The sequence below is a fragment of the Gymnodraco acuticeps genome, unplaced genomic scaffold, assembly GCF_902827175.1.
Source record: "Gymnodraco acuticeps unplaced genomic scaffold, fGymAcu1.1, whole genome shotgun sequence".
Taxonomy (NCBI): domain Eukaryota; kingdom Metazoa; phylum Chordata; class Actinopteri; order Perciformes; family Bathydraconidae; genus Gymnodraco; species Gymnodraco acuticeps.
The window spans coordinates 404,153-425,615 of record NW_022990454.1 but is presented as its reverse complement, the minus strand read 5'-3'; the positions used below and the strand labels follow the sequence as shown (position 1 = coordinate 425,615).

The following is a 21,463-nucleotide window of genomic DNA, read 5'->3' as shown; positions in this document are numbered from 1 at the left end:
CCTCATCAAAATATAGTGAAAGTAGCGACAGTAAAAGTAGTCGTTGTGCAGATTGGTCCATTTCAGAATAATATGATATGTTTTATAATGATTGATCATGAAAGTGTTATCAAAGCTGGTAAAGGTGCAGCTAGTTTGAATGACTTTGTATACTGCAGGGTAGCTTGTGGATTTACTCCAGGTGGAACTAAAGTCTGATTTAACACTTGATTATATTTCATATCATTCATCCACATCTCAATCAATCAATCAATCAATCAATCAATCAATGTTTATTTATATAGTGTGCATCTGGACCGGGTGACGACATTACCTATTGACGCAGCAACCACTGTCAGTTATATTCTTGTTTAATTAGACTTCTCTGTTTCATTTATTCGACTCTGTATAAATTGTTATTGTAGCGTAAACGGCTAAATCGCGTTTGAGAGATTTTAAATCTCAGATCTGCTCAGGCGAAACCTGCTTCACAGGTCTCAGCACTCAAGCCTGCATTAATATAGGCACGGCCAGTCTATTGTCGCCCATCAGCTGTAGATAGTTAACTAATTAGAGGGCCGTGGCCCTACAGCTGTGAGAACTGAGCAATTAGGCGTCCATTTCGGGTAGCTCTTTCCTGGAGCGTCAGCTTCAGCGTCAGACAGCCGAAGACTGACAAAGACATTGGAGTCCTGCGGGAGTAAGACTGACAAAGACATTGGAGTCCTGCGGGAGTCACGAGGGAGGCAAAGAGGATGCAAATCCTACTCTGATCGAGCTGGTGTCTTATTTCGCTTTTCTTTAGTTTTCTAGCCCCGCATGCTATAATCATGTGTATTTTCTCTATTCCTGTTCATGTGTCTTCTCGCAATTATCACTGGCCCCGTGTATCTCCTAATCGATATAACCGGCCTGCTCTCGTCTATCCCACGTGCTCCACTGAGATCCAACATCTAGTTTCTGGTGGCCTGTGGAATTGCCAGTCAGCTGTTCCTAAGGCTGACTTCATCTCTGGCTACGCCTCCCTGCAGTCTCTGGATTTCCTTGCTCTCACTGAGACCTGGATTACTCCATCCAACACATCCACCCCAGCAGCTCTCTCCACTGCATATTCCTTCTCCCATACACCCAGACCCACTGGCAGAGGAGGTGGCACTGGTCTCCTGCTCTCTCCCAAATTGAGCTTTTCCCTCTTCAAGCTACCTAACTTCACTCCTTCCACCTTTGAATTCCATGCCGTCACAGTAACCCATCCTATACAGTTAACCATTGTTGTTCTCTACCGTCCACCAGGCGCCTTGGGGGACTTCTTGGAGGAATTAGATAATCTCCTCTCACTCATCCCTGAAACTGGTCCTCCCGCTGTACTTCTCGGAGACTTCAACCTCCAGACGGGGAAGATAGACGAACTAACATCTCTGTTAACCGCCTTTGCTTTCTCACTGTCTCCGTCCCCACCGACTCATAAAGCTGGCAATGTCCTTGATCTCATATTCTCAAGGAACTGCGCTACTTCTAACCTCTCTGTAAACCCGCTCCACACATCCGATCACTTCTTCATTTCATTCTCTCTATCCCTTTCCAAACATAACAAACTAATCTCTTCTCATCCTTCACTTGTCCGCCGTAACCTTCGCTCCTTCTCCCCCTGTAGCTTTGCCTCGTCGGTGCTCTCAGCCCTCCCTTCCTCTGATTCGTTCCATCTCCTGCCTCCAAACTCTGCTGCAGAAACTCTCCTCTCTACTCTCTCATTCTCTCTGGACTCGCTCTGTCCTCTCACATCTCGGCAGGCTCGTCAGTCCCCTCCTGCTCCCTGGCTAAATGATGCACTGCGGGCTAATAGAACCGTCCTTAGGGCAGCAGAGCGGAAATGGTGGAAATCCAAACACCGTGACGACCTCCTAACCTATCAGGCTCTCCTCTCCTCTTTCTCTGCTTCGATCTCTCAGGCAAAAAGCACTTTCTTTCAAGATAAGATCCAATCTTCCTATTCCAATCCTAAAAAACTATTTTCCATCTTCTCCACCCTCTTGGACCCTCCAAAAGCTCCTCCCCCCTCCTCACTTCTGTCAAGCGACTTTGTTACCCACTTTGAAAAAAAGGTTGATGATATTCGCTCTTCTTTTTCTGACTCACCTTTACTCACCGCTGGGTCACCAGACCCTCCTTCCACCAACACACTTACCTCCTTTTCCCCTCTCTCTCCAAGTGAGGTTCTTACCCTCATTACCTCTGCCCGCCCTACCACCTGTCCTCTGGACCCTATCCCTTCAAACCTCCTTCAGACTATCGCTCCTGATATTCTACCGTTTCTCACCCATTTCATCAACACTTCTCTAACTTCTGGTCACTTTCCAAACAGTCTCAAGGAGGCAAGAGTAAACCCTCTCCTAAAGAAACCCACTCTCAACCCGTCTGATGTTATAAACTACAGGCCTGTCTCTCTCCTCCCGTTCCTGTCTAAATCACTTGAACGCGCTGTCTTTAAACAACTCTCCTGTTATCTCAATCAGAATAACCTTCTGGATCCGCACCAGTCTGGTTTCAAGGTAGGTCACTCCACAGAAACTGCTCTCATTGCTGTCACGGAGGAACTGCACACTGCCAAAACTGACCCTAGATAACAACCTGTCCTTCACTGCAAACATCGCTGCTACAACCCGTTGCTGCAGATACACGCTTTACAACATCAGGAAGATACGTCCCCAGCTGACTCAGAAAGCAACTCAGGTTCTGGTCCAGGCTCTCGTCATCTCACGCCTAGACTACTGCAACTCCCTCCTGGCTGGTCTACCTGCATGTGCCATCCGACCTCTGCAGCTCATCCAGAATGCAGCGGCTCGTCTGGTCTTCAACCTTCCTAAATTCTCCCACACCACTCCGCTCCTCCGCTCCCTTCACTGGCTTCCGGTAACTGCTAGAATCCACTTCAAGACACTGGTACTTGCTTACCATGCTGCGAATGGATCTGGCCCTTCCTACATCCAGGACATGGTTAAACCGTACACCCCAGCGCGTGCACTACGCTCTGCATCAGCCAAACGACTCGCTGCACCCTCGCTGCGAGGGGGACCCAAGTTCCCATCGGCGAAAACACGTGGGTTTGCTGTCCTGGCTCCAAGATGGTGGAATGAGCTCCCCATTGACATCAGGACGGCAGATAGCTTGCACATCTTCCGGCGCAAACTGAAAACTCATCTCTTTCGACTCCACTTCGAGCGTTAGAACTATTAACGAAGCACTTTTATACTAATAAAGGACTGGCTTTTCTAAAGCCAGTTGAGTAGCACTTGAAATGTTTGGCTCTATGAAACCTGATGTACTTATATGATTCTGTTTTCTTCAAGGTTGTGTCTTCCTGGTCGAATGTACTTATTGTAAGTCGCTTTGGATAAAAGCGTCAGCTAAATGCAATGTAATGTAATGTAATATAGCCCAATATCACAAATGTTACATTTGTCTCAGTGGACTTCACAGTTTGTACAGAATATCAGTATGACAATACGACACCCTCTGTCCTTAGACCCTCTGGCCTTAGACCCTCTGTCCTCAGACCCTCTGTCCTTAGACCCTCACATCGTACAAGGAAAAACTTCCGGAGAAAACCCACAGTTTAAAGGGGACATGGGAGAAACCTTAGGGAGAGCAACAGAGGAGGGATCCCTCTCCCAGGACGGACAGACGTGCAATAGATGCCGTGTGTAAATCTGTGAAGTAACTAAAGGTATTCAATACATGTAGTGGAGGAAAAGTACAAAGCCTACATCTGAACTGTAGTGGAGTAGAAGTAGTACACAGTTGCATAAAATGGAAGTACAAGTATTTAAAAAAATGTTCTTAAGTACAGTACTTGAGTCACAAGGAAAACTAAGCTTCATCTCCAAGTCCAATGGCCTTGGAAGAGCTGCTAAGGAAAATGAAAGACATCTGGAGACTTTAGAGAGACAGCTAACGGACAAACTGAAGGGACTGAGGACACTCCCTAATAGGCCGTGTGCTGTTTAGCCTTACCTTGAATGATTCAAGGACGTGTTCTGTGCAGGTCTTTTGTTTGCTTTTTCAACTCAAGGAGCTAAAAGACTCAAGTTGATTTGATTTGCATGATTTCTGATTGCTGATTCAATGTGAAGGAAAATTCCCATTTGAGTATATACAGTATACGTGTGCATATAATGCACCCTTTGGCCTAACCTGGGAGAGCCTGCCAACCGAAGGACCTCAAAAATGTTAATCAAGAATGTATTGAAAAGTTATTTTGCTGATTGCTGTATATCGGCTCAGTCAGGTTATATGGGATGCCCAGTCTACTTACAGATGGGTCACTCCTTTTGAAATATTAAACTTAGTTATTTTCTTTAATTTTCCATCCTCATGTAGAATGCTATTATGAAACACACATTTGGTTGTTTACAACATAAAGAACATCTGATTTAATGTGAGGTAGGGAAATAATAATTTGAGTATAAGTATGTGTATATAAATATGTAATTTACAACAGCTGTAAGATGCTTGAAAAGCTTGAAAATGCACCTTGAAAATGCTTGAATTTGACTTTGGAAAAGGTGTAAGAACCCTGTAATAGACTGCCACAAGGATGAAGATGAGAGAAGAGTGTTAGTTTTCAGGTTTAGCTGATGAAAAAGCTCAGTCTTACCTTGGGGAATCTGCTAGGAAAGATCATCAGACAAAGTATTCAGCCTGTTCAAAACAAATCTAAAAGGCAACAAGAATTATAGAGAGAATGTAGTGTTTTTTCATTCATTTTGATCCTGCCAATCTAATGATCCACACTCCAGTCCAATAGGTGGCGGTAATGTACCTATTCATGGTGGTTGACAACCGCCAATAAACCTCATAGTTTTAGAAAAGCCGAGAGAAGAAGGGGGGAAAGTTCCTGCTATCTTGTCACCAAACAGGACATTGAACCTGTCTGCATTTCATTAACGCGGGTAGTGTATGCTCTGTCGGCACTCACACATCGACCATGGACGGCTGTCCTTCCACTCCGCTGTTCACATTCGGAGTGATAGCAGACATTCAGTACGCGGACCTAGAGGACGGGTTCAACTACAGCCGGACGCGGAAGCGGTTCTACCGGAGCAGCCTACAGCTGCTAAAGAACGCCCAGAGGAGCTGGGCAGAGTCCGCTGTCAGACCCGAGTTTATCCTCCAGCTGGGAGACATTATCGACGGCTTCAACAAGGGCCACGGCGCGTCTGAGCGGGCCCTTGACACCGTGCTGAGGGAGTTCTCCGTGCCCGCGGAGGTCCACCATGTGTGGGGCAACCACGAGTTCTATAACTTCAGCAGGAGCGCGCTGCTGCGTTCACGGCTCAACAGCAGCGCACTGCACAGGGACCGGGACCTGAGCGAGGACGTCTACGCCTACAGCTTCAGCCCGGCCCCCGGATTCACGTTTGTCGTGCTGGACGCCTATGATGTGAGCCTGCTGGGCAGGGAGCCGTCCACTGAGCAGTACGGCCAGGCTATGGATCTGATAAAACTCTACAACAACAACGACGACCTGAACTGCCCCCCAGGTACACCGCACAGGTACACCGCACAGGTACACCCCCCCCCCCCCCCCCAGGGCAGAGATTGACTGGTGTGAAGAGCAGTGCTGTTGTGTAGTGTGTACATTTACTCAAGTTTTGCACGATTCTGGGGTACTTGTACTCGAGTATTGCTTTGGAGTGAAAGTGATGCTACTTTATACTACTGTTCCACTACAAGTTGGATGGCAATATTGTACTTTTTACTCATTCATTTGACAAAATGAGTTACTAGTTAGGCCTATTTTACAGATTCAGAATATTAGCACATATAAATAAACTAAGAAATAAACTCTGCTATAGTTATTAGTAAAATATCCAGCAATAGTATATCAAGTTACAAAAGTAGCTCTACATTTACCAGCTGTGATGAACACATTATTGCAACAACAAAAAAATCTATTAATGTAATATCAATTATTCTAAAATGGGACATTACGCACATTAAGTACTTATATACTTTTGGAACTTCAAGTATATTTGAATGCCGATACTATTGTACTTTTACTTAACGTAACATTTTAAATGCAGGAATTTTACTTGTAGCACAGTACTTTTTACATTGTAGTGTTTCGTCTTGTACTTAAGTAAAATATCTGAGTATTTCTTCAAGTAAAGAGTGATTTTCAGATGTCGTGTTGTTTTCAGTTTTGGAAGGGCTGCAGCGGAGGTTCACCATGTTCAACGGGGGCTTCGGTCAGGAGCAGCTGGACTGGCTGCATGCTCTTCTGACCGCGTCTGATGACAAAAGAGACAGAGTTACAATCGTCAGTAAGTTAAAACTGTCGCCCCTACAGTGCATTAGTTATTAAATATATATATATACACTGAACAAAAATATAAACGCAACACTTTTGTTTTTGCTCCCATTTTTCACGAGATGAACTCAAAGATCTAAAACATTTTCTATATACACAAAATAACCATTTATCTCAAATATTGTTCACAAATCTGAAAAAATCTGTGATAGTGAGCACTTCTCCTTTGCCGAGATAATCCATCCCACCTCACAGGTGTGGCATATCAAGATGCTTATTAGACAGCATGATTATTGCACAGGTGTGCCTTAGGCTGGCCACAATAAAAGGCCACTCTGAAACGTGCATTTCTGCTTTATTCTGCTTTTATAGTCTGGGGAGGTCCGAAGGTCCGGAGATCCCTAGGGGTACTTGAGGGGATTGCAGGGGGTACGTAGAGAGATTAGGGATTTCATTTTATTTCCACATCAAAAATGTGTAGCAGACAACGCTCTTGTTGCTCTGTGTTGCGTTGTTAATGAGTGAGACACACCGGAGTTGAGGATCAGTGGGGTTTATTCTCCCAAAAATATCATTTACAAAAAAAAGTGTATGAGATCTATTTGTGGCGGACGATATTTAGTTGTGGCGTCTTGCCACAAATGAATCGATGTATGGGAAACACTGTCATCTAAGGAGCAGTTGGATTTAAAAGAATGTAGGTGAATCATCACAGATACTTGAGGGGGTTTTTATAGAATGGTGACGAACAGGTTTAAGGTTGGGAACCACTGTCCTCATGTATTCTTCAAGGGCATGGTAACAGAAGCCTCTGCTTCCAGAACTGCACAGCCTCATTTCAGACATCCTGGCGCCACTGTGATTTAGATGAATCAAAAGGAAATTGCGTTGCAGCAGTCTATGAAATATATTGTGTACATCATCTGCTGATCTGGAAGTGCCGCTGTGAAATCCAACCTTGTTTTGTTGTCCAGGTCACGTCCCTGTGCACCCTGGCTCCACAGACCCCATCTGCCTGGCCTGGAACTACGAGGAGCTGCTGGCCGTCATCCGGGCCCACAGCAGCGTGGTGTGTTACATGGCCGGACACAGCCACGACGGGGGGTACTGTCAGGATAAAGACACGGGCGTACACCACGTGACGATAGACGGGGTGATCGAGACCCCCCCTGACAGCGATGCCTTCAGCACCGTCTCTGTGTATGCAGACAGGATGGTGCTGAAAGGGGAGGGGAGGGTGGAGGATCGAGTGTTTCTGTTCCCATCATAAGGATACAGTTCACACCTCACTGAGGCTGTCGGGACGTTATGACAGGGATGTTATGGACTGGGATATTTCCAGGGTGTTTATTATTCTCTGGGGGTCAGGATCTCCCATCTCGTAGCGTTAGGCTTTCCATGATTTTCTCAGATGAATAAACATTAACACACTTCAGTCATGGAAGGGCTGTAACCTACCATTGGTTTAGTTTTGGTAAAGGCTTTAAAGTGTGAACTAACTCACCATACTGTCAATATGTATTTATTAAATAGTTTTGATTATTTATGAGTGTATATCTAATACACAAGCTTTTACACAAGAGGTTAAATGCTATTATTTGTATAGTTATACACAATTGAAGCAGAATGTTGTATTGGTTACATATGCTGCCTACTGCATTTTGCACATATAGAAAGCACTGATTTTATTAAAGTTATTTGATGGGCATTGTTGTGAAAAATGGCCTTGCTAATTTGTTAGTTGAACCCCTTCTTTGACTTTGCAGGTTCTGCTCGCACATGTGATGATAAATGATTTGTTAGTAATTGCAAATTGGTTTATTTATGGAATCAAATTAGCACAAACATAAAAGCCTCTCAGATAGAAGTGTAAAGAAGGTTCAGGAACAGTAGGAATTATAATGTAGGCAGAGCATGAAGTAATTACTGTCGTAAATCCACAGTTTACAAAACCCTGTAGCAAGGTCATCTAGCAATCAACCAATGTTAATGAGGTAAAGGTACTCACTCTGCAGAACTATATATATTACTGTATTATAATTATTGATGCATGAATGTTATCATTAATGTAGCCGTGAGTAAAAGAGGAGTTATTTTGTATTAGTTTATATACTGCTGGGAGCCTTGTGAATTTTTAGGGATCAATACGTTTTTATCCTTCCTCTGATAATACATGATACAGTTTGAATCTGAATCCTTAAAGTAACAACCTGTCTACACTGCTTAAAAAAAGAAAGGAACACTTTTAATCGGAGTGTAGCATCGAGTCAATTACACTTCTGAGGCATTGATCTGGTCAGTTAAGTAGCAGAGAGGGTTGTTAATCCGTTTCAGCTGCTTTGGTGTTAATGAAATTAACAGCTGTTGCACTAAAGGGGCAACAATGAGATGAGCCCCAAAACAGGAATGGTTTTCGAGGTGAAGGCCACTGACATTTTTCGCCTTCCTCATCTTTTGAATTTGGCTAGGGTCAGTGTCAGGGGAGTTTCCTGGACCTGGAAACATCCGGGGCTTAGCCCACAGAGATTTTCTCTAGGGGGTGCTGTGGGGTAGCTTGACGTTTCATAGAGGGTGCTCAAACATGTTGGGTTTCCCATTAATGTTCTACTGTTACAATGAAGGCTCGATAATCAGCTCACGGCATATAGGTGTAAGCAGGGGTAAAGTGCTATTTTATATGGAGGAAAAGAGAGAGGGTTGTGTTTTCTGACACTTGGTGAGTTCTCTGACACACCGGGGACACATATTCATGTATGAAAGACGTACAAAGGTGCATTTTGCATGATAGGTCCCCTTTAAATATTGAAGTTAAAAGCATCAATCTGGTGCACTTTGAGAGCAACATGAAGAGATCTATGGATACATCTCTCAGCACCCATATGAAACAGAACTGTAAACAGATTTTATTTTTCTTTATGGATATTTTACAAATCACTCTTTTAAACTATTCTTGTTTTACTGTCATATAGTATTTCATACCTGTTTTTCATTTAATCTCTTTTTTTTATAACTATAATGATCATATGAAAGTGTGCCTTGGAAATAATGTTTTACATAATAATTAGTGGTGTAAAGTTCTTCAAATCTTTATTCTTCAACTTCTTATTTCAGTTCTTCCGTACGGTTTTCCGTTGAATAACTTCAGCATAATTTCAGCTGCAGGAACCATTCAAGTATCAAAAATATTCAGCCTTTTCAGCACATGATGGGAAACTTTCAACTTTTTCAAAATATGTTATACTTTTTGAAATATTCAGCTTTTTCTTTAATTTTTTTTTATTTTATTAGAACTTTATTTAATTTTTTTTCGTTTCAAACAATAATACAATACAATATATTTTACAGTCAAATTCACATTTTCCGTTATGATAATACAGTGCCACTCCAGGGCTAAAAACAATTAAATGTAATAAAGATGGCCTACCTTGGAAAATAAGACAAATAATCGTAAATAAACAAAAATAATAATGATGGAAAGAGAATACAAGTGACAAAGGTGTTAACAATTCTTATTGTATTAGTAGATGCATGACAGGGGCCCATCGCTTGATAAATATATGTTTCTGTAGGCGTAATAAAGATGTGATTTGCTCCATGTGGTGGATATCCCACTCTCTGAATCCAGCAGTTATAGGTGGGAGGTTCTGGTTTAACCATTTAATGGTGATGCACTTCAGGGCCACTGTCAATACAATTCCTAATAGATAAGTCTTAGACCTCTCTTCTAGACCCTCAGGTAAGACTCTCAGTATAGCCACCATCGGATTTAGAGCAATATTCTGCTGGAACACTTCTTTAAGAGCATCAAATAACTCTTTCCAAAATGTCTGTAATTTAGGGCATAACCAAAATATATGAGTATGATTTCCCACAGTTCCACAGTTCCTCCAATATAAGTTACTATGTGTTGGGCCCAGTTCTGACAATATATCTGATGTTCGGAAATATCTGGTAATACTTTCCATTTAAATTCTCTCCATGTATTTGAGTTTGTCACTAAGTTTGCTTCGGTGAATATGTCCTCCCAGATATCTTGGGTAATATCTACGTTCATTTCTAATTCCCATCTTTGCTTTATATTCACCGAGCTATCCAGATTCATGAATAGGAATATTTCATATCATTTACCAACTATGTTCGGTCCTTTATTTCCCAATTTTAATTGTATCAGATAATTTTCTATTGGGGTAGGTTTTCTGAATTGTTCCCATTCTTTGTGGATGGTAAGGAAATGCTTGAGCTGCAAATATCTAAAAAAGTCTGTTTTAGGAATATGGAAATCATTTTTTAGCTGTTCAAATGTCCTGAGATTATCTTTATCCAGTATCTGATATAATGAAGTCAAGCCATGTTCCGACAATTTTTTAAACCCTGCATCTAAATTACTAGGCATAAAGGTTCTCATATAACCAATATTTGTTAGCGGTGAAATTTTTTTGGGTAACCCAAATGCTGATTGTATTTTTTTCCATATTTTTAAAGTAGCTGCAGTCCATTGTCCCATTTCCTTTATGGGGGCATCTGAAAAAGGCAATATATGCAGAGGCTTTGGGCACATACTTTGCTCAATATTAAGCCAGCGTGTGTAAGTACAGTTCTGGACCCATGCTACTAAAGGTTTCATCTGTGCAGCCCAGTAGTAGTATCTTAAATTGGGAAGTTTAAGATCTCCATCTGGCTTAGATAGCTGTAGTGTTTTAAGCCTAATTCTTGGGCGCTGCCTTTGCCATATGAACTGGGAGATTAGTTTATCCAAGGTGTCAAAAGTCGATTTAGGGACTTCAATAGGTAGCATCTGAAATAAATAAAGTAACCTGGGCAAAACATTCATACGTATTGTCTCCACACGACCTAGTAGAGAGAGGGGGAGTGTAGACCATCGGTCCATATCGCTACCAATACATTTAATTAATTTCTTATAATTGGTATCATATAGATCATGTGCTGATTTGGTGATATATATCCCAAGGTACTTAAAGCCGTCTTTCGACCATGTATAACCACTCTGGAGTTTTGTACTCTGATATTCTACCATTAATATCCATGGCTTCTGTTTTTCCTACGTTAATTTTGTAGCCTGAATAATATCCATATTGGGTTATCAATTTCTTTAAATGTGGTATTGTTGTTGTCGGTTCTGTTAAATACAGTAATACATCATCTGCATAGAGAGACAACTTATGCACCTCACCATTTATTTCAATTCCTTTTATGTTCATATCATCCCTTACCAGTTGTGCTAATGGCTCAATACTAATGGCAAACAGGAGGGGGGATAGAGGGCACCCCTGCCTACATCCACGTTCCAATGTAAATCTGTCTGATCTAAACCCATTAACCTTAACAGCGGCTTGTGGTTCTGAATAAAGTGTGTGTATCCAATTAATGAAATTAGGGCCAAATTTGAATCGTTTTAGTGTTTGAGTCAGGTATTGCCATGATACCCGATCAAAGGCCTTTTGGGCATCCAGTGATAAAATCATTGCTTAATTTTCCTTATCCCTCTGATATGACATTATATTAAACAGCCTTCTGTTATCTCCATAGTGTCTCCCAGTAATAAAACCTGCTGATCAGGATGAATAATATGAGTGATAATTGTTCTGACCCGTTTAGCTAAAATCGCTGTCAGAATGTGCAAGTCTCCATTCAATAATGATATTGGCCTGTAAGATTGGTATTCAGTCAGATCTTTACCCTCTTTATGTATTACTACTATAGTGGCTTCTCTCCAGGAGGGAGCCATAATCTTTGTCTTTAATGCGTAGTGGTACGCTTTTAATAAAAGTGGGGATAATATGTCAACGAAAGTTTTGTAGAATTCATTAATGAATCCATCTGGTCCAGGACTTTTATTGTTTATTGAGTAGCTAAAACTTGCTTAATTTCCAAATCTGCTATTGGTTCGTCTAATCCCTTGACCGCTGATTCTGTTCATTCAGTCAAATGTATGTCTTTCAGAAATGTTTCCAATTGTGTATCATCAGTGCAGGTGTCTGAGTTACTATAGAGGGATTTGTAAAACTCTGCAAAGGATGCTGCTATTTCATCTGGTCTAGTGTGGAATTTGGAGTCCTTTGATTTTATTCTGTTCACTATATTAGACGACTGCTATTTCTTTAGTCTAAATGCCAGTAGTCGACTTGCCCTATTACCATATTCATAATATCGCTGATTAGTAAACCTTAAGTTCCCCTCAATCTTATCTGCTAGTAAGCTGTTAAGTTCTCTACGGGTTGCATTAAGAGTTTTAGTAAGGCACGGTGGCAGTTCGTTTATGCTCTTTTTCTAGTCCCTTTATTTGATCCTCTAATTCCCGTTGTTTGGCATCCTTTTTCTTTTTATTAGCACACATGTACGAAATGATACGACCTCTGATAAACGCTTTGGCACAATCCCATAATATAAGAGGTGATATTTCTGGTGAGTCATTAGTTTCTAGATAGTAATTAAGCTCTGATTTGATAAAAGTGGTACAATCTTTATCATTAAGGAGGGACATGTTAAGTCTCCACTGTTTAGAGATTGGTCTATGGCAGGGGTCGGCAACAGGCGGACCGCGGTCCGGATCCGGACCCAGATGCCGACCTATACGGACCCGGAGCTATAATCAATACATTAATAGGGGATTTTTCGTCGCCTCCCGCTTTTTTAACGCTGATTTGGGTGACTTGTGTAATTCGTGGAGAACCGAAGAGTTTTCGTTTTGGGGGTGGGGAGTCAGTCCGACTGACGGACAACTTCTCACTTCAAAAAAGAAGAAGAAATCTAGACCGCAAAAATAATTAAACAAGTGAGTACCTGTTTGTCCTGGCCAAGGACAGGTTCCTTGAACACAACACGAGCGGAACGTGTCTTCACGTGGTATATGTCTCGTCTGAAAGGAGTGCTGACAGAGAGCACCGGAACGCCGCTCCAGCCCTTCAAATATTGCAGTACCCATAAGGAGCCGTACACATGCCGCAGTGTTTGCGTGGCTGTGTCTTTAGTTGTAAGCACAGTGGCGATCTGTTGTTATTAGCATCTGGTTAGCTAGCTATGCTAACGAATTTAAAGAGCAACCAGGTGGAAGAGAGCTCTCTCCTGAGAGGCTCAAATAACCTCAGCTCAGTGAGGTTAAGGCACACCTTGATATGATCATTATAGTTATTAATGAGACATTAGAGACTAAATCAAAAACTGGTATACAATACTATATGACAGTCACAAAAAAGTTGTTAAAAATAACAAGAATAGAGTTTAAAAGGGGAGTGATTTGTAAAATATCCAAAAAGAAAAATCTGCTTACAGTTCTGTTTCATATGGGTGTTGAAAGATGGATCCATAGATCTCTTCATGTTGCTCTCAAAGTGCACCAGATTGATGCTTTTAACTTCAATATTTAAGAGGTTGCTTTTTCTTTGCACAGCATGAAAGAAAGGCCAAATGAATGGGCTGTGATTTTAGTTTTTTTAAGCAGAGATTGAGTTCAATAATTTGTACGACCCTCGGAGGATGTTGTAAAAATTGAAAGGAAAAAGGTTCCCCACCCCTGCTGTAAATAATAATAAAAACCCTTGATTTTTAACTTAACATCTCTGTCTCCTATTGATCTGAGTATATTATAAAGAATAGCAGTTCATTGAAGCATTATAGCACAGGCCTTTGTCAGATGGTATATTACGCTGTTTTTTTTCTGCTTCGAATAGTTCTCTCTTTTTTCACCATACCTGTGTTTGCATCACTGTAACCAATGAGCACCTGCATGTGTATGAGAATAGCCCTGACTCCATGTCAGCCCAGATTTACAAACTCCTGGCAGGACAAGCTCGAGCTCAATTCTCACACTGAATTTAAAAAAAGTGAGTGAGGGACTGCAATATAAGAGGGAAAGAAAGAGAAACTTTAAAACTGTTCAATTGTTATGATGTAAAGACTGATATTGTTCTATAATCGGCTGAAACTGTTAAGTCATGATGTGAAACGGTTAACAAAGAAAAAGGGAAAAACTCAAGCTGCTGCTACACTTTATTTTATTTATCTAAAATTAAGCACTTTTAAGATGCACATATTTTCAAAAGCTATTTTATTTATTTTCTCTATTCTATTTGTAAATGCAGCCCGAGAGGAACATTACACATATCCACAGTATTTACTGTATATCTGTATAGTTCAATGTTAATTGACGATAAATATTGTTGTTTATGAATTGTACTTTCTTTATTTGATTGGCAGTCAGTTGTTGATTACATGCAGACGTTGATAAAGCTACAGCTACTTCAATATCACACTAATTCATAAGGCAACTTAGACATTTTGATGTTCCGGACCTTTGCATGGGGACATTTTCTCTAATTGGACCTCGTTGAATTTTAGTTGAATACCCCTGGTCTATGGCCTATGTTCCATTTAAGTTCAATGGGTGAGTGGTCAGAAATAGTAATGGGCATTATCTCTGTGTCTTCTACTCTATGCAGCTCTGATCTGGATGTAAAAAAAAAAATCAATCCTAGAGTACGATGCATGTCTACATGAGTAGAAGGTAAAGTCCCTGCGTCTCTGATTCCTGCTCCTCCAAATATCTACCAAACCTAGCTCAATAGATTGATGTTTAAGCATTTGACTCATTCTGGGGAGGGGAGCTTTTGATGAGGGTTGTCTGTCCATGTGTTGTGATAAAACACAGTTGAATCCCCCCTCCATCATTAAGAGTCCAGAGCTATGCTGTACTATATTATTGAAGATTGTTTTGATAAAGCCAGGATCGTCTTCGTTCGGTGCATATACATTAATAAGAGAGACTTTGATACCATCTATTGACCCATTTACCAAAATATATCTTCCCATATTATCTCTATGTATTAGTGTTGGTATAAAATGGATCTGTCTGTGTATTAGAATAGAAACTCCCCTTTTCCTCCCTGACTGGTATGAAGAGTAATACACCTTCTGCCCAGGACTTTTTAAGCTTATCGTGTTCATCATCGGAGAGGTGGGTTTCCTGTAAGAATGCGATATGACATTTTGCTCGCTTCAATTGGCTTAGTACTTTCTTTCTCTTAATAGCACTATGTAGGCCTTTAACATTATAAGTCACAACTTATCGTGGTTTGAAAAAGAGTACTGAATAGCTAAATAGAAACAAAAAAAAAGGAGTGGACTGTGAATATGCTTAATACAGCTGTACTATATATTACCATCTTCAGATAGGGCCATTTGGCAGTTTCAATAGTTGGATAATATGGTAGTAGTGTTGACCTTACATTGAACTTAGGATCCAGGGGGAACAGAATCAGTAGAACAGAGAGAACAAATAAACATGTGTTTATCATCATGTGGTGAGGGGCGGGACCTAGTCCCTAGCTGCTTGAATAAAAGCAGCGAAAAGGCAGTCTAGATAAAGTTCGACTATACTGTGTGCTAAGATATAAGGGAAGTCAGGTGTTACTCAGGCTCCTGCAGAGCTTAATATGTTTTATATTTGAAATAATTAAGCATAACGGCATATACGAGTAATACAAACAAAATAGTGTCGCAAATAATGATTGGATATGAAATGGTACCTAGCCATTCATATATAAAGAACTTATAACAGATATTAATTATCTTATCAAGTGCAATGGTTTTCTTTGGCAAACATTAGTATTCAGAACGGGGTTATTAGCTTAAGTGTGTTTATGTGAGTTATGTGGACTATTTACATACTGGCTTTGTGGTTTTCAAAGCTGGTGGTCAGTGTTCATTCACTTCTCAGACTCTGGGATGACTTTCTTTAGCACGTATTCCAGAGCCTTTGCAGGGTTCAGAAATTCCTTTTCCTCATCTCCAACTGAGATCCGCATCCGAGCAGGAAACAGAAGTCCATAGCGAACTCCCTGACGTCCTCGTAGCATCTTCCTCACGTCCGTGAATGCAGCTCTGGCTTTAGCTACGTTGTTGGTATAGTCGGGGACAGTGGCGGCCGGCCCATAGGGGCGCTAGGGGCGCCGCCCCACCTCTTCCCACATACAAAAAAAAAAATACAAAATTAAATACAAGTAAAAAAAAAAAATATATATATATATTTTATATTTTTATTTTTAATGAACAAGGTAAATATCATACAATTGGTATCAGTAAAATGTATAATCTACAATAAAATCTCATTTAAAATTGTGTTACGATGTCTAAAGTTACTGATAAGTCACATGTTTCCTGCCTGGCCTGCATGGCATTAGTTTATCATTACCGGGAGGAGCCCCCGAGACAAACAGCAGCAACCAGCACGTTGCAAAAGTCTCAATAGTAAACTGTGCCGCCGAAACATAATTTCAGCCAATCAGCGCTGTCAAATATTTTGGTCACGAGGGCGCTCACGTTGGCGCCCACGTTGCTTACGTGAGTTGTTTTTTAGACTCGTGAGTGACCAAGGTGACGCAGAAGTTGGATGAGAATGGTGTGCAGGTGGAGTTGCCGGACCTCGGTCCGCACCCAATTCCGTGCAAGAGCTACTCTCCAATCCTTTCCAAAGGAGAAGTTTGGGAGATAAATTGATACTTAAAGACTTTGGACCGGAACAACCCGATTTGTATATATCACAGCAAGCTCGTGAAAAAGACTAAACGTATCAACGAGGCTAGCTGGATGCAAACGATGCAAACAGGTAAATGCTATCTTTTGTTTCCCATGCTTGCTCTTCAAACAGCCGGGGACAGATACGATCTGTTCAGAAACTAGACAAAAGTTAAACAAGGCAAGGCAAGGCAAGGCAAGGCAAGGCAAGGCAAGGCAAGGCAAGTTTATTTATATAGCACTTTTCAACACAAGGCAATTCAAAGTGCTTTACAAAAAATGAAAGAGATTAAGAAAATGGCATTTAAAATCAGTCATTAAAAAGAAAAGCTAATAAAATAAACATTAAAAGAAAAAATACATGGATAAAAGTTACAGTGCTGTCAATTAAACATTAAAAGAAAAAAGTACATGGATAAAAGTTACAGTGCAGTCTAAGATATGAATAGTTCAATTAAAAGCAGCGACAAAAAGAAAAGTCTTCAGCCTGGATTTAAAAGTAGTCAGAGTTGCAGCGGACCTGCAGGTTTCTGGGAGTTTGTTCCAGATATTTGGAGCATAATAACTGAACGCTGCTTTACCATGTTTAGTTCTGACTCTGGGGACAGAAAGCTGACCAGTCCCTGAAGACCTGAGAGATCTGGATGGTTCATAATTTAGCAGGAGGTCAGAAATGTATTTTGGGCCTAAACCATTCAGTGCTTTATAAACCAGCAGCAGTATTTTGAAATCTATTCTTTGACACACAGGAAGCCAGTGTAAAGACTTCAGAACTGGAGTGATGTGATCCACTTTCTTAGTGTTAGTGAGGACTCGAGCAGCAGCGTTCTGAATTAGCTGCAGCTTCCTAATAGATTTTTTAGTGAGACCTGTGAAGACACCATTGCAGTAGTCCAGTCTACTGAAGATAAAAGCATGGACAAGTTTTTCCAAATCCTGCTGTGACATTAGTCTTTTAATCCTAGATATATTCTTTAGGTGATAGTAGGCTGATTTAGTAACAGTTTTAATGTGACTGTTGAAACTCAGGTCAGAGTCCATGACTACACCTAGATTTCTGGCTTTATCTGTTGTTTTGAACATTGCACACTGAAGCTCAGCGCTAACTTGTATACGTTCTGCCTTGGCTCCAAAAACCATTACCTCAGTTTTATCTTTGTTTAATTGGAGAAAGTTCTGACACATCCAGTCATTGATTTGTTCAATGCACTTACTCAGTGTTTGAATTGGAGCATAGTCTCCTGGTGAAATTGTTACGTACATTTGTGTGTCATCTGCATAGCTATGGTAACTTATTTTGTTGTTCTTCATTATCTGAGCCAGTGGTAGCATGTAGATGTTAAAGAGAAGAGGCCCCAAGATGGAGCCTTGAGGAACCCCACATGTCATATTTGTCAACTCAGATGTGTATTTACCTATAGAAACAAAGTTGTTTCTGTCCTTTAAGTAGGATTCAAACCAATTCAGAACTGTTTCCGAAAGTCCCACCCAGTTCTCCAGTCGGTCTAGTAATATGCTGTGGTCAACAGTGTCAAACGCAGCACTGAGATCTAATAATACTAACACTGAAGTTCTGCCACTGTCTGTGTTTAAGTGGATGTCATTAAAGACCTTTACAAGAGCAGTCTCAGTGCTGTGGTTTGGACGAAAGCCTGACTGGAACACATCAAAACAGTCATTTAAATGCAAGAAATTACTCAACTGTTGAAAAACAACTTTTTCAATGATTTTACCTAGAAATGGGAGGTTTGATATGGGCCTGTAATTGTTCATTACTGAAGCATCTAGATTATTCTTTTTTAAGAGCGGTTTAATGACTGCAGTTTTCAGGGCCTGTGGAAAAATACCTGAGTGAAGAGATTTGTTTACTATATGAAGTAGATCTGAGGCCATGCAAGGCAAAACATCTTTGAAAAATCCTGTTGGAATAATATCAAGGCAGCAGGAGGAGGATTTCAGAAGTTGAATAATGTCCTCTAGGTTTTTATCATTAATCTGATGGAATTGTGTCATGATGTCTGAATTGATGTTAAGTGGAGATAGGGACAACACATTTGCTGTTCCTGATGCAGAGGCACTGACTGCTTGTCTGATTTTCTGAATTTTGTCAGTGAAAAAGGAGGCAAAATCATTGCACGCCCTGGTGGATAGAAATTCAGAGGCTACTGACACTGGGGGGTTAGTTAGTCTGTCGACGGTAGCAAACAAGGCACGTGCGTTGTTTTTGTTTTTGGTAATGATGTCAGAGAAGAACGATTGTCGTGCGTTTTTCAATTCCAAATTATAGAGGCCAAGTCTCTCTTTATAGATTTCAAAGTGAACCTGGAGATTTGTTTTTCGCCACCTGCGTTCAGCTTTTCGACATTCTCTTTTTTCTGTTTTCACGGTCATGGCCTTTCTCCATGGAGATATTTTCTTGCCAGACACTTCCTTTACCTTAGTTGGAGCAATGGCATCTATAACATTTTTAATTTTTGAATTAAAATGATCTACTAGCTCATTTACTGAGATGTTGGCAGGGGCAAGTGTGGAAGAGAAATTCTGAGTAAACATTTCCCTAGTGTTTTCAGTTAAATATCGCTTTGTGGTTACCTCTTTTTGAACATTTTTGTGAACAGAAATAGAGCTCTCAAAGAAAACACAGGAATGGTCAGAGAGTGCAACATCAGTCACCACAACCTTAGAGATATTCAGACCCTTTGAGATAATTAAGTCCAGAGTGTGCCCCTTATTGTGCGTGGGCTCCGTCACATGCTGAGTCAGTCCATAGCTATCAAGAACACAAAACAGTTCTTTAGCCCCTCTGTCCTGGGGGTTGTCAACATGGATGTTAAAATCACCAACAATGACTAGACGGTCAAAGTCAATACACACTATAGACAGCAGTTCAGTAAAGTCATCAAAAAAGCTTGCACAGTATTTGGGTGGTCTATAGATATTTAGGAACAGAGCTCGAGAGGAGCATTTCAGCCGGAGGGCCACATATTCAAAAGAATCAAAGTTTCCATAAGATGTCTTCCTGCATTGAAGGGCATCATTGAACAGAATAGCAACTCCACCCCCTTTCTTATGCATTCTTTCCTGACTCATAAAACTAAAGTTGGGAGGGGTTGATTCGATAAGAACAGCTGCACTGTTATTTTGTTCAATCCAAGTTTCTGTTAAAAACATAAAATCGAGATTGTGCTCAGTGATAAAATCATTGATTAAAAATGTTTTTCCTGCCAAAGACCTGACATTTAATAAAGCTAGTTTAAGTTTGTTAAACACACTATCAGTCATGTTTTTTGTAACAAGCTGTGGCTGACATGGAATCACTGCTAAATTAGATACACTCACACAAACGTTTGAGCGCTTCCTGTTTCTATGATTCACCGCTCTTAATCTATTACCTATCAACACAGATATCGGCAAAGCTACTGGCAGGCAGGGCCCCGACATGTCCTTGAAAGAGTTGAGAGTGCCATACGCCCTTGAGCCTGGACCCATCACATATCAGTAAGAGTTTGTTGTGTTTTGTACACACACATCCTTATCAGGCTTCGGAGACTGCAGAAGCCCCCTCGAAGGGAGGGGAGGTGGTCGACGTAGGCACGGTGATGGAGACGGGCTAGATGGTGCGGGGGTAGAGGACATACTGCCAGGGGGGGGAGGTGGTTGACGTAGGCGCGGTGATGAGGACGGGGGAGATGGTGCGCGTCTCCGCGGTGATTGTGGTGGGCGTCGTTGAGGAGCGGGGGTAAAGGACATGGTGCCAGCCCTGCGTATCGCCTTCGTTTGGTCTTTGAACTCCAGGAAGGAATCGGTGCCAACCCTCTGTATCTCCTTTGTGTGTTCATCGATCTCCAGGAGGGTGGGCGAGGGTGAAAGGGTGAACGGAGTATCCTCAAAGGCGTTGACAGGGGGGGGGGGGCAGTGGAGACTCCTCCATGTGTCTCATATGTCTCCCATAATCAGAACATTCCTCAGGCGGGTGCAGTGATAATTCTTCAGGGTTTTCTGCGTGATGTGTTGTGTCTTTCTCGTGTTTTGATTCCTCCTGCCGCTTGTCCTTGGCAGAGGGAACAGATTGATGACGCAGGCAGTTGAATATGTTAGAGATAAACAATTTCACTCCTGACTTGTTCAGGCAAACTCCATTTGCCTTGAAAAGATGTCTGCGATCCCAGAAAAAGTTAAAATTGTCAATAAAATGAACAGAATGGTCAGTACAGGCCGTTGAAAGCCAGGTGTTCAGTGCAAACAATCTGCTGAATCTCTCCACTCCTCTTCTGACTGGCGGTAGAGGGCCACTGATGAACACCTCTGCATTTAGAGAGCTGGCAGTTTCCAACAAACATTTAAAGTCTTCTTTCAGCACTTCTGACTGTTGTTTCACAACATCATTTGTTCCAATGTGCAGTACCACATTCTTCACAGTCGGATGTTCAGCCCCAATATGCAGGATCTTCTCAGCCAAGTCAGAGACCACATCCTTGGGAAAACAGAGTACTTTGGTGTTGTTCTTATTACACAGACCTTTTACATCTCTTACAGCAGAGTCACCCACAATCAGAGTTTCAGGCCCAGTCGTTAGCTTTCCCTCTAGCCTTTTACTTTTAGAGTAGCTATTGGTCCTTACCCTGCTGCGTGAAGAGGACAGGT

The 21,463-nt window shown here is 41.3% G+C and overlaps 1 protein-coding gene across 1 annotated transcript; it reads left to right on the top strand.

Annotated features, from left to right (window-relative positions):
* Positions 1-4,847: 4,847 nt before the first annotated feature.
* On the top strand, positions 4,848-8,010 carry adprm (ADP-ribose/CDP-alcohol diphosphatase, manganese-dependent). The gene is made up of 3 exons (XM_034225752.1): positions 4,848-5,519; positions 6,180-6,302; positions 7,264-8,010. The coding sequence occupies exons 1-3, from the start codon at positions 4,964-4,966 to the stop codon at positions 7,557-7,559; spliced, it is 975 nt and encodes a 324-aa protein (XP_034081643.1). The 5' UTR covers positions 4,848-4,963; the 3' UTR covers positions 7,560-8,010.
* Positions 8,011-21,463: the final 13,453 nt, after the last annotated feature.

Coding starts and splice junctions, on each gene's coding strand:
- adprm (XM_034225752.1), top strand. CDS start 4,964: ATGGACGGCTGTCCTTCCACTCCGCTGTTCACATTCGGAGTGATAGCA. Junction 5,520..6,179: donor CGACCTGAACTGCCCCCCAG/GTACACCGCACA, acceptor TGTTGTTTTCAG/TTTTGGAAGGGCTGCAGCGG. Junction 6,303..7,263: donor AGACAGAGTTACAATCGTCA/GTAAGTTAAAAC, acceptor TTTGTTGTCCAG/GTCACGTCCCTGTGCACCCT.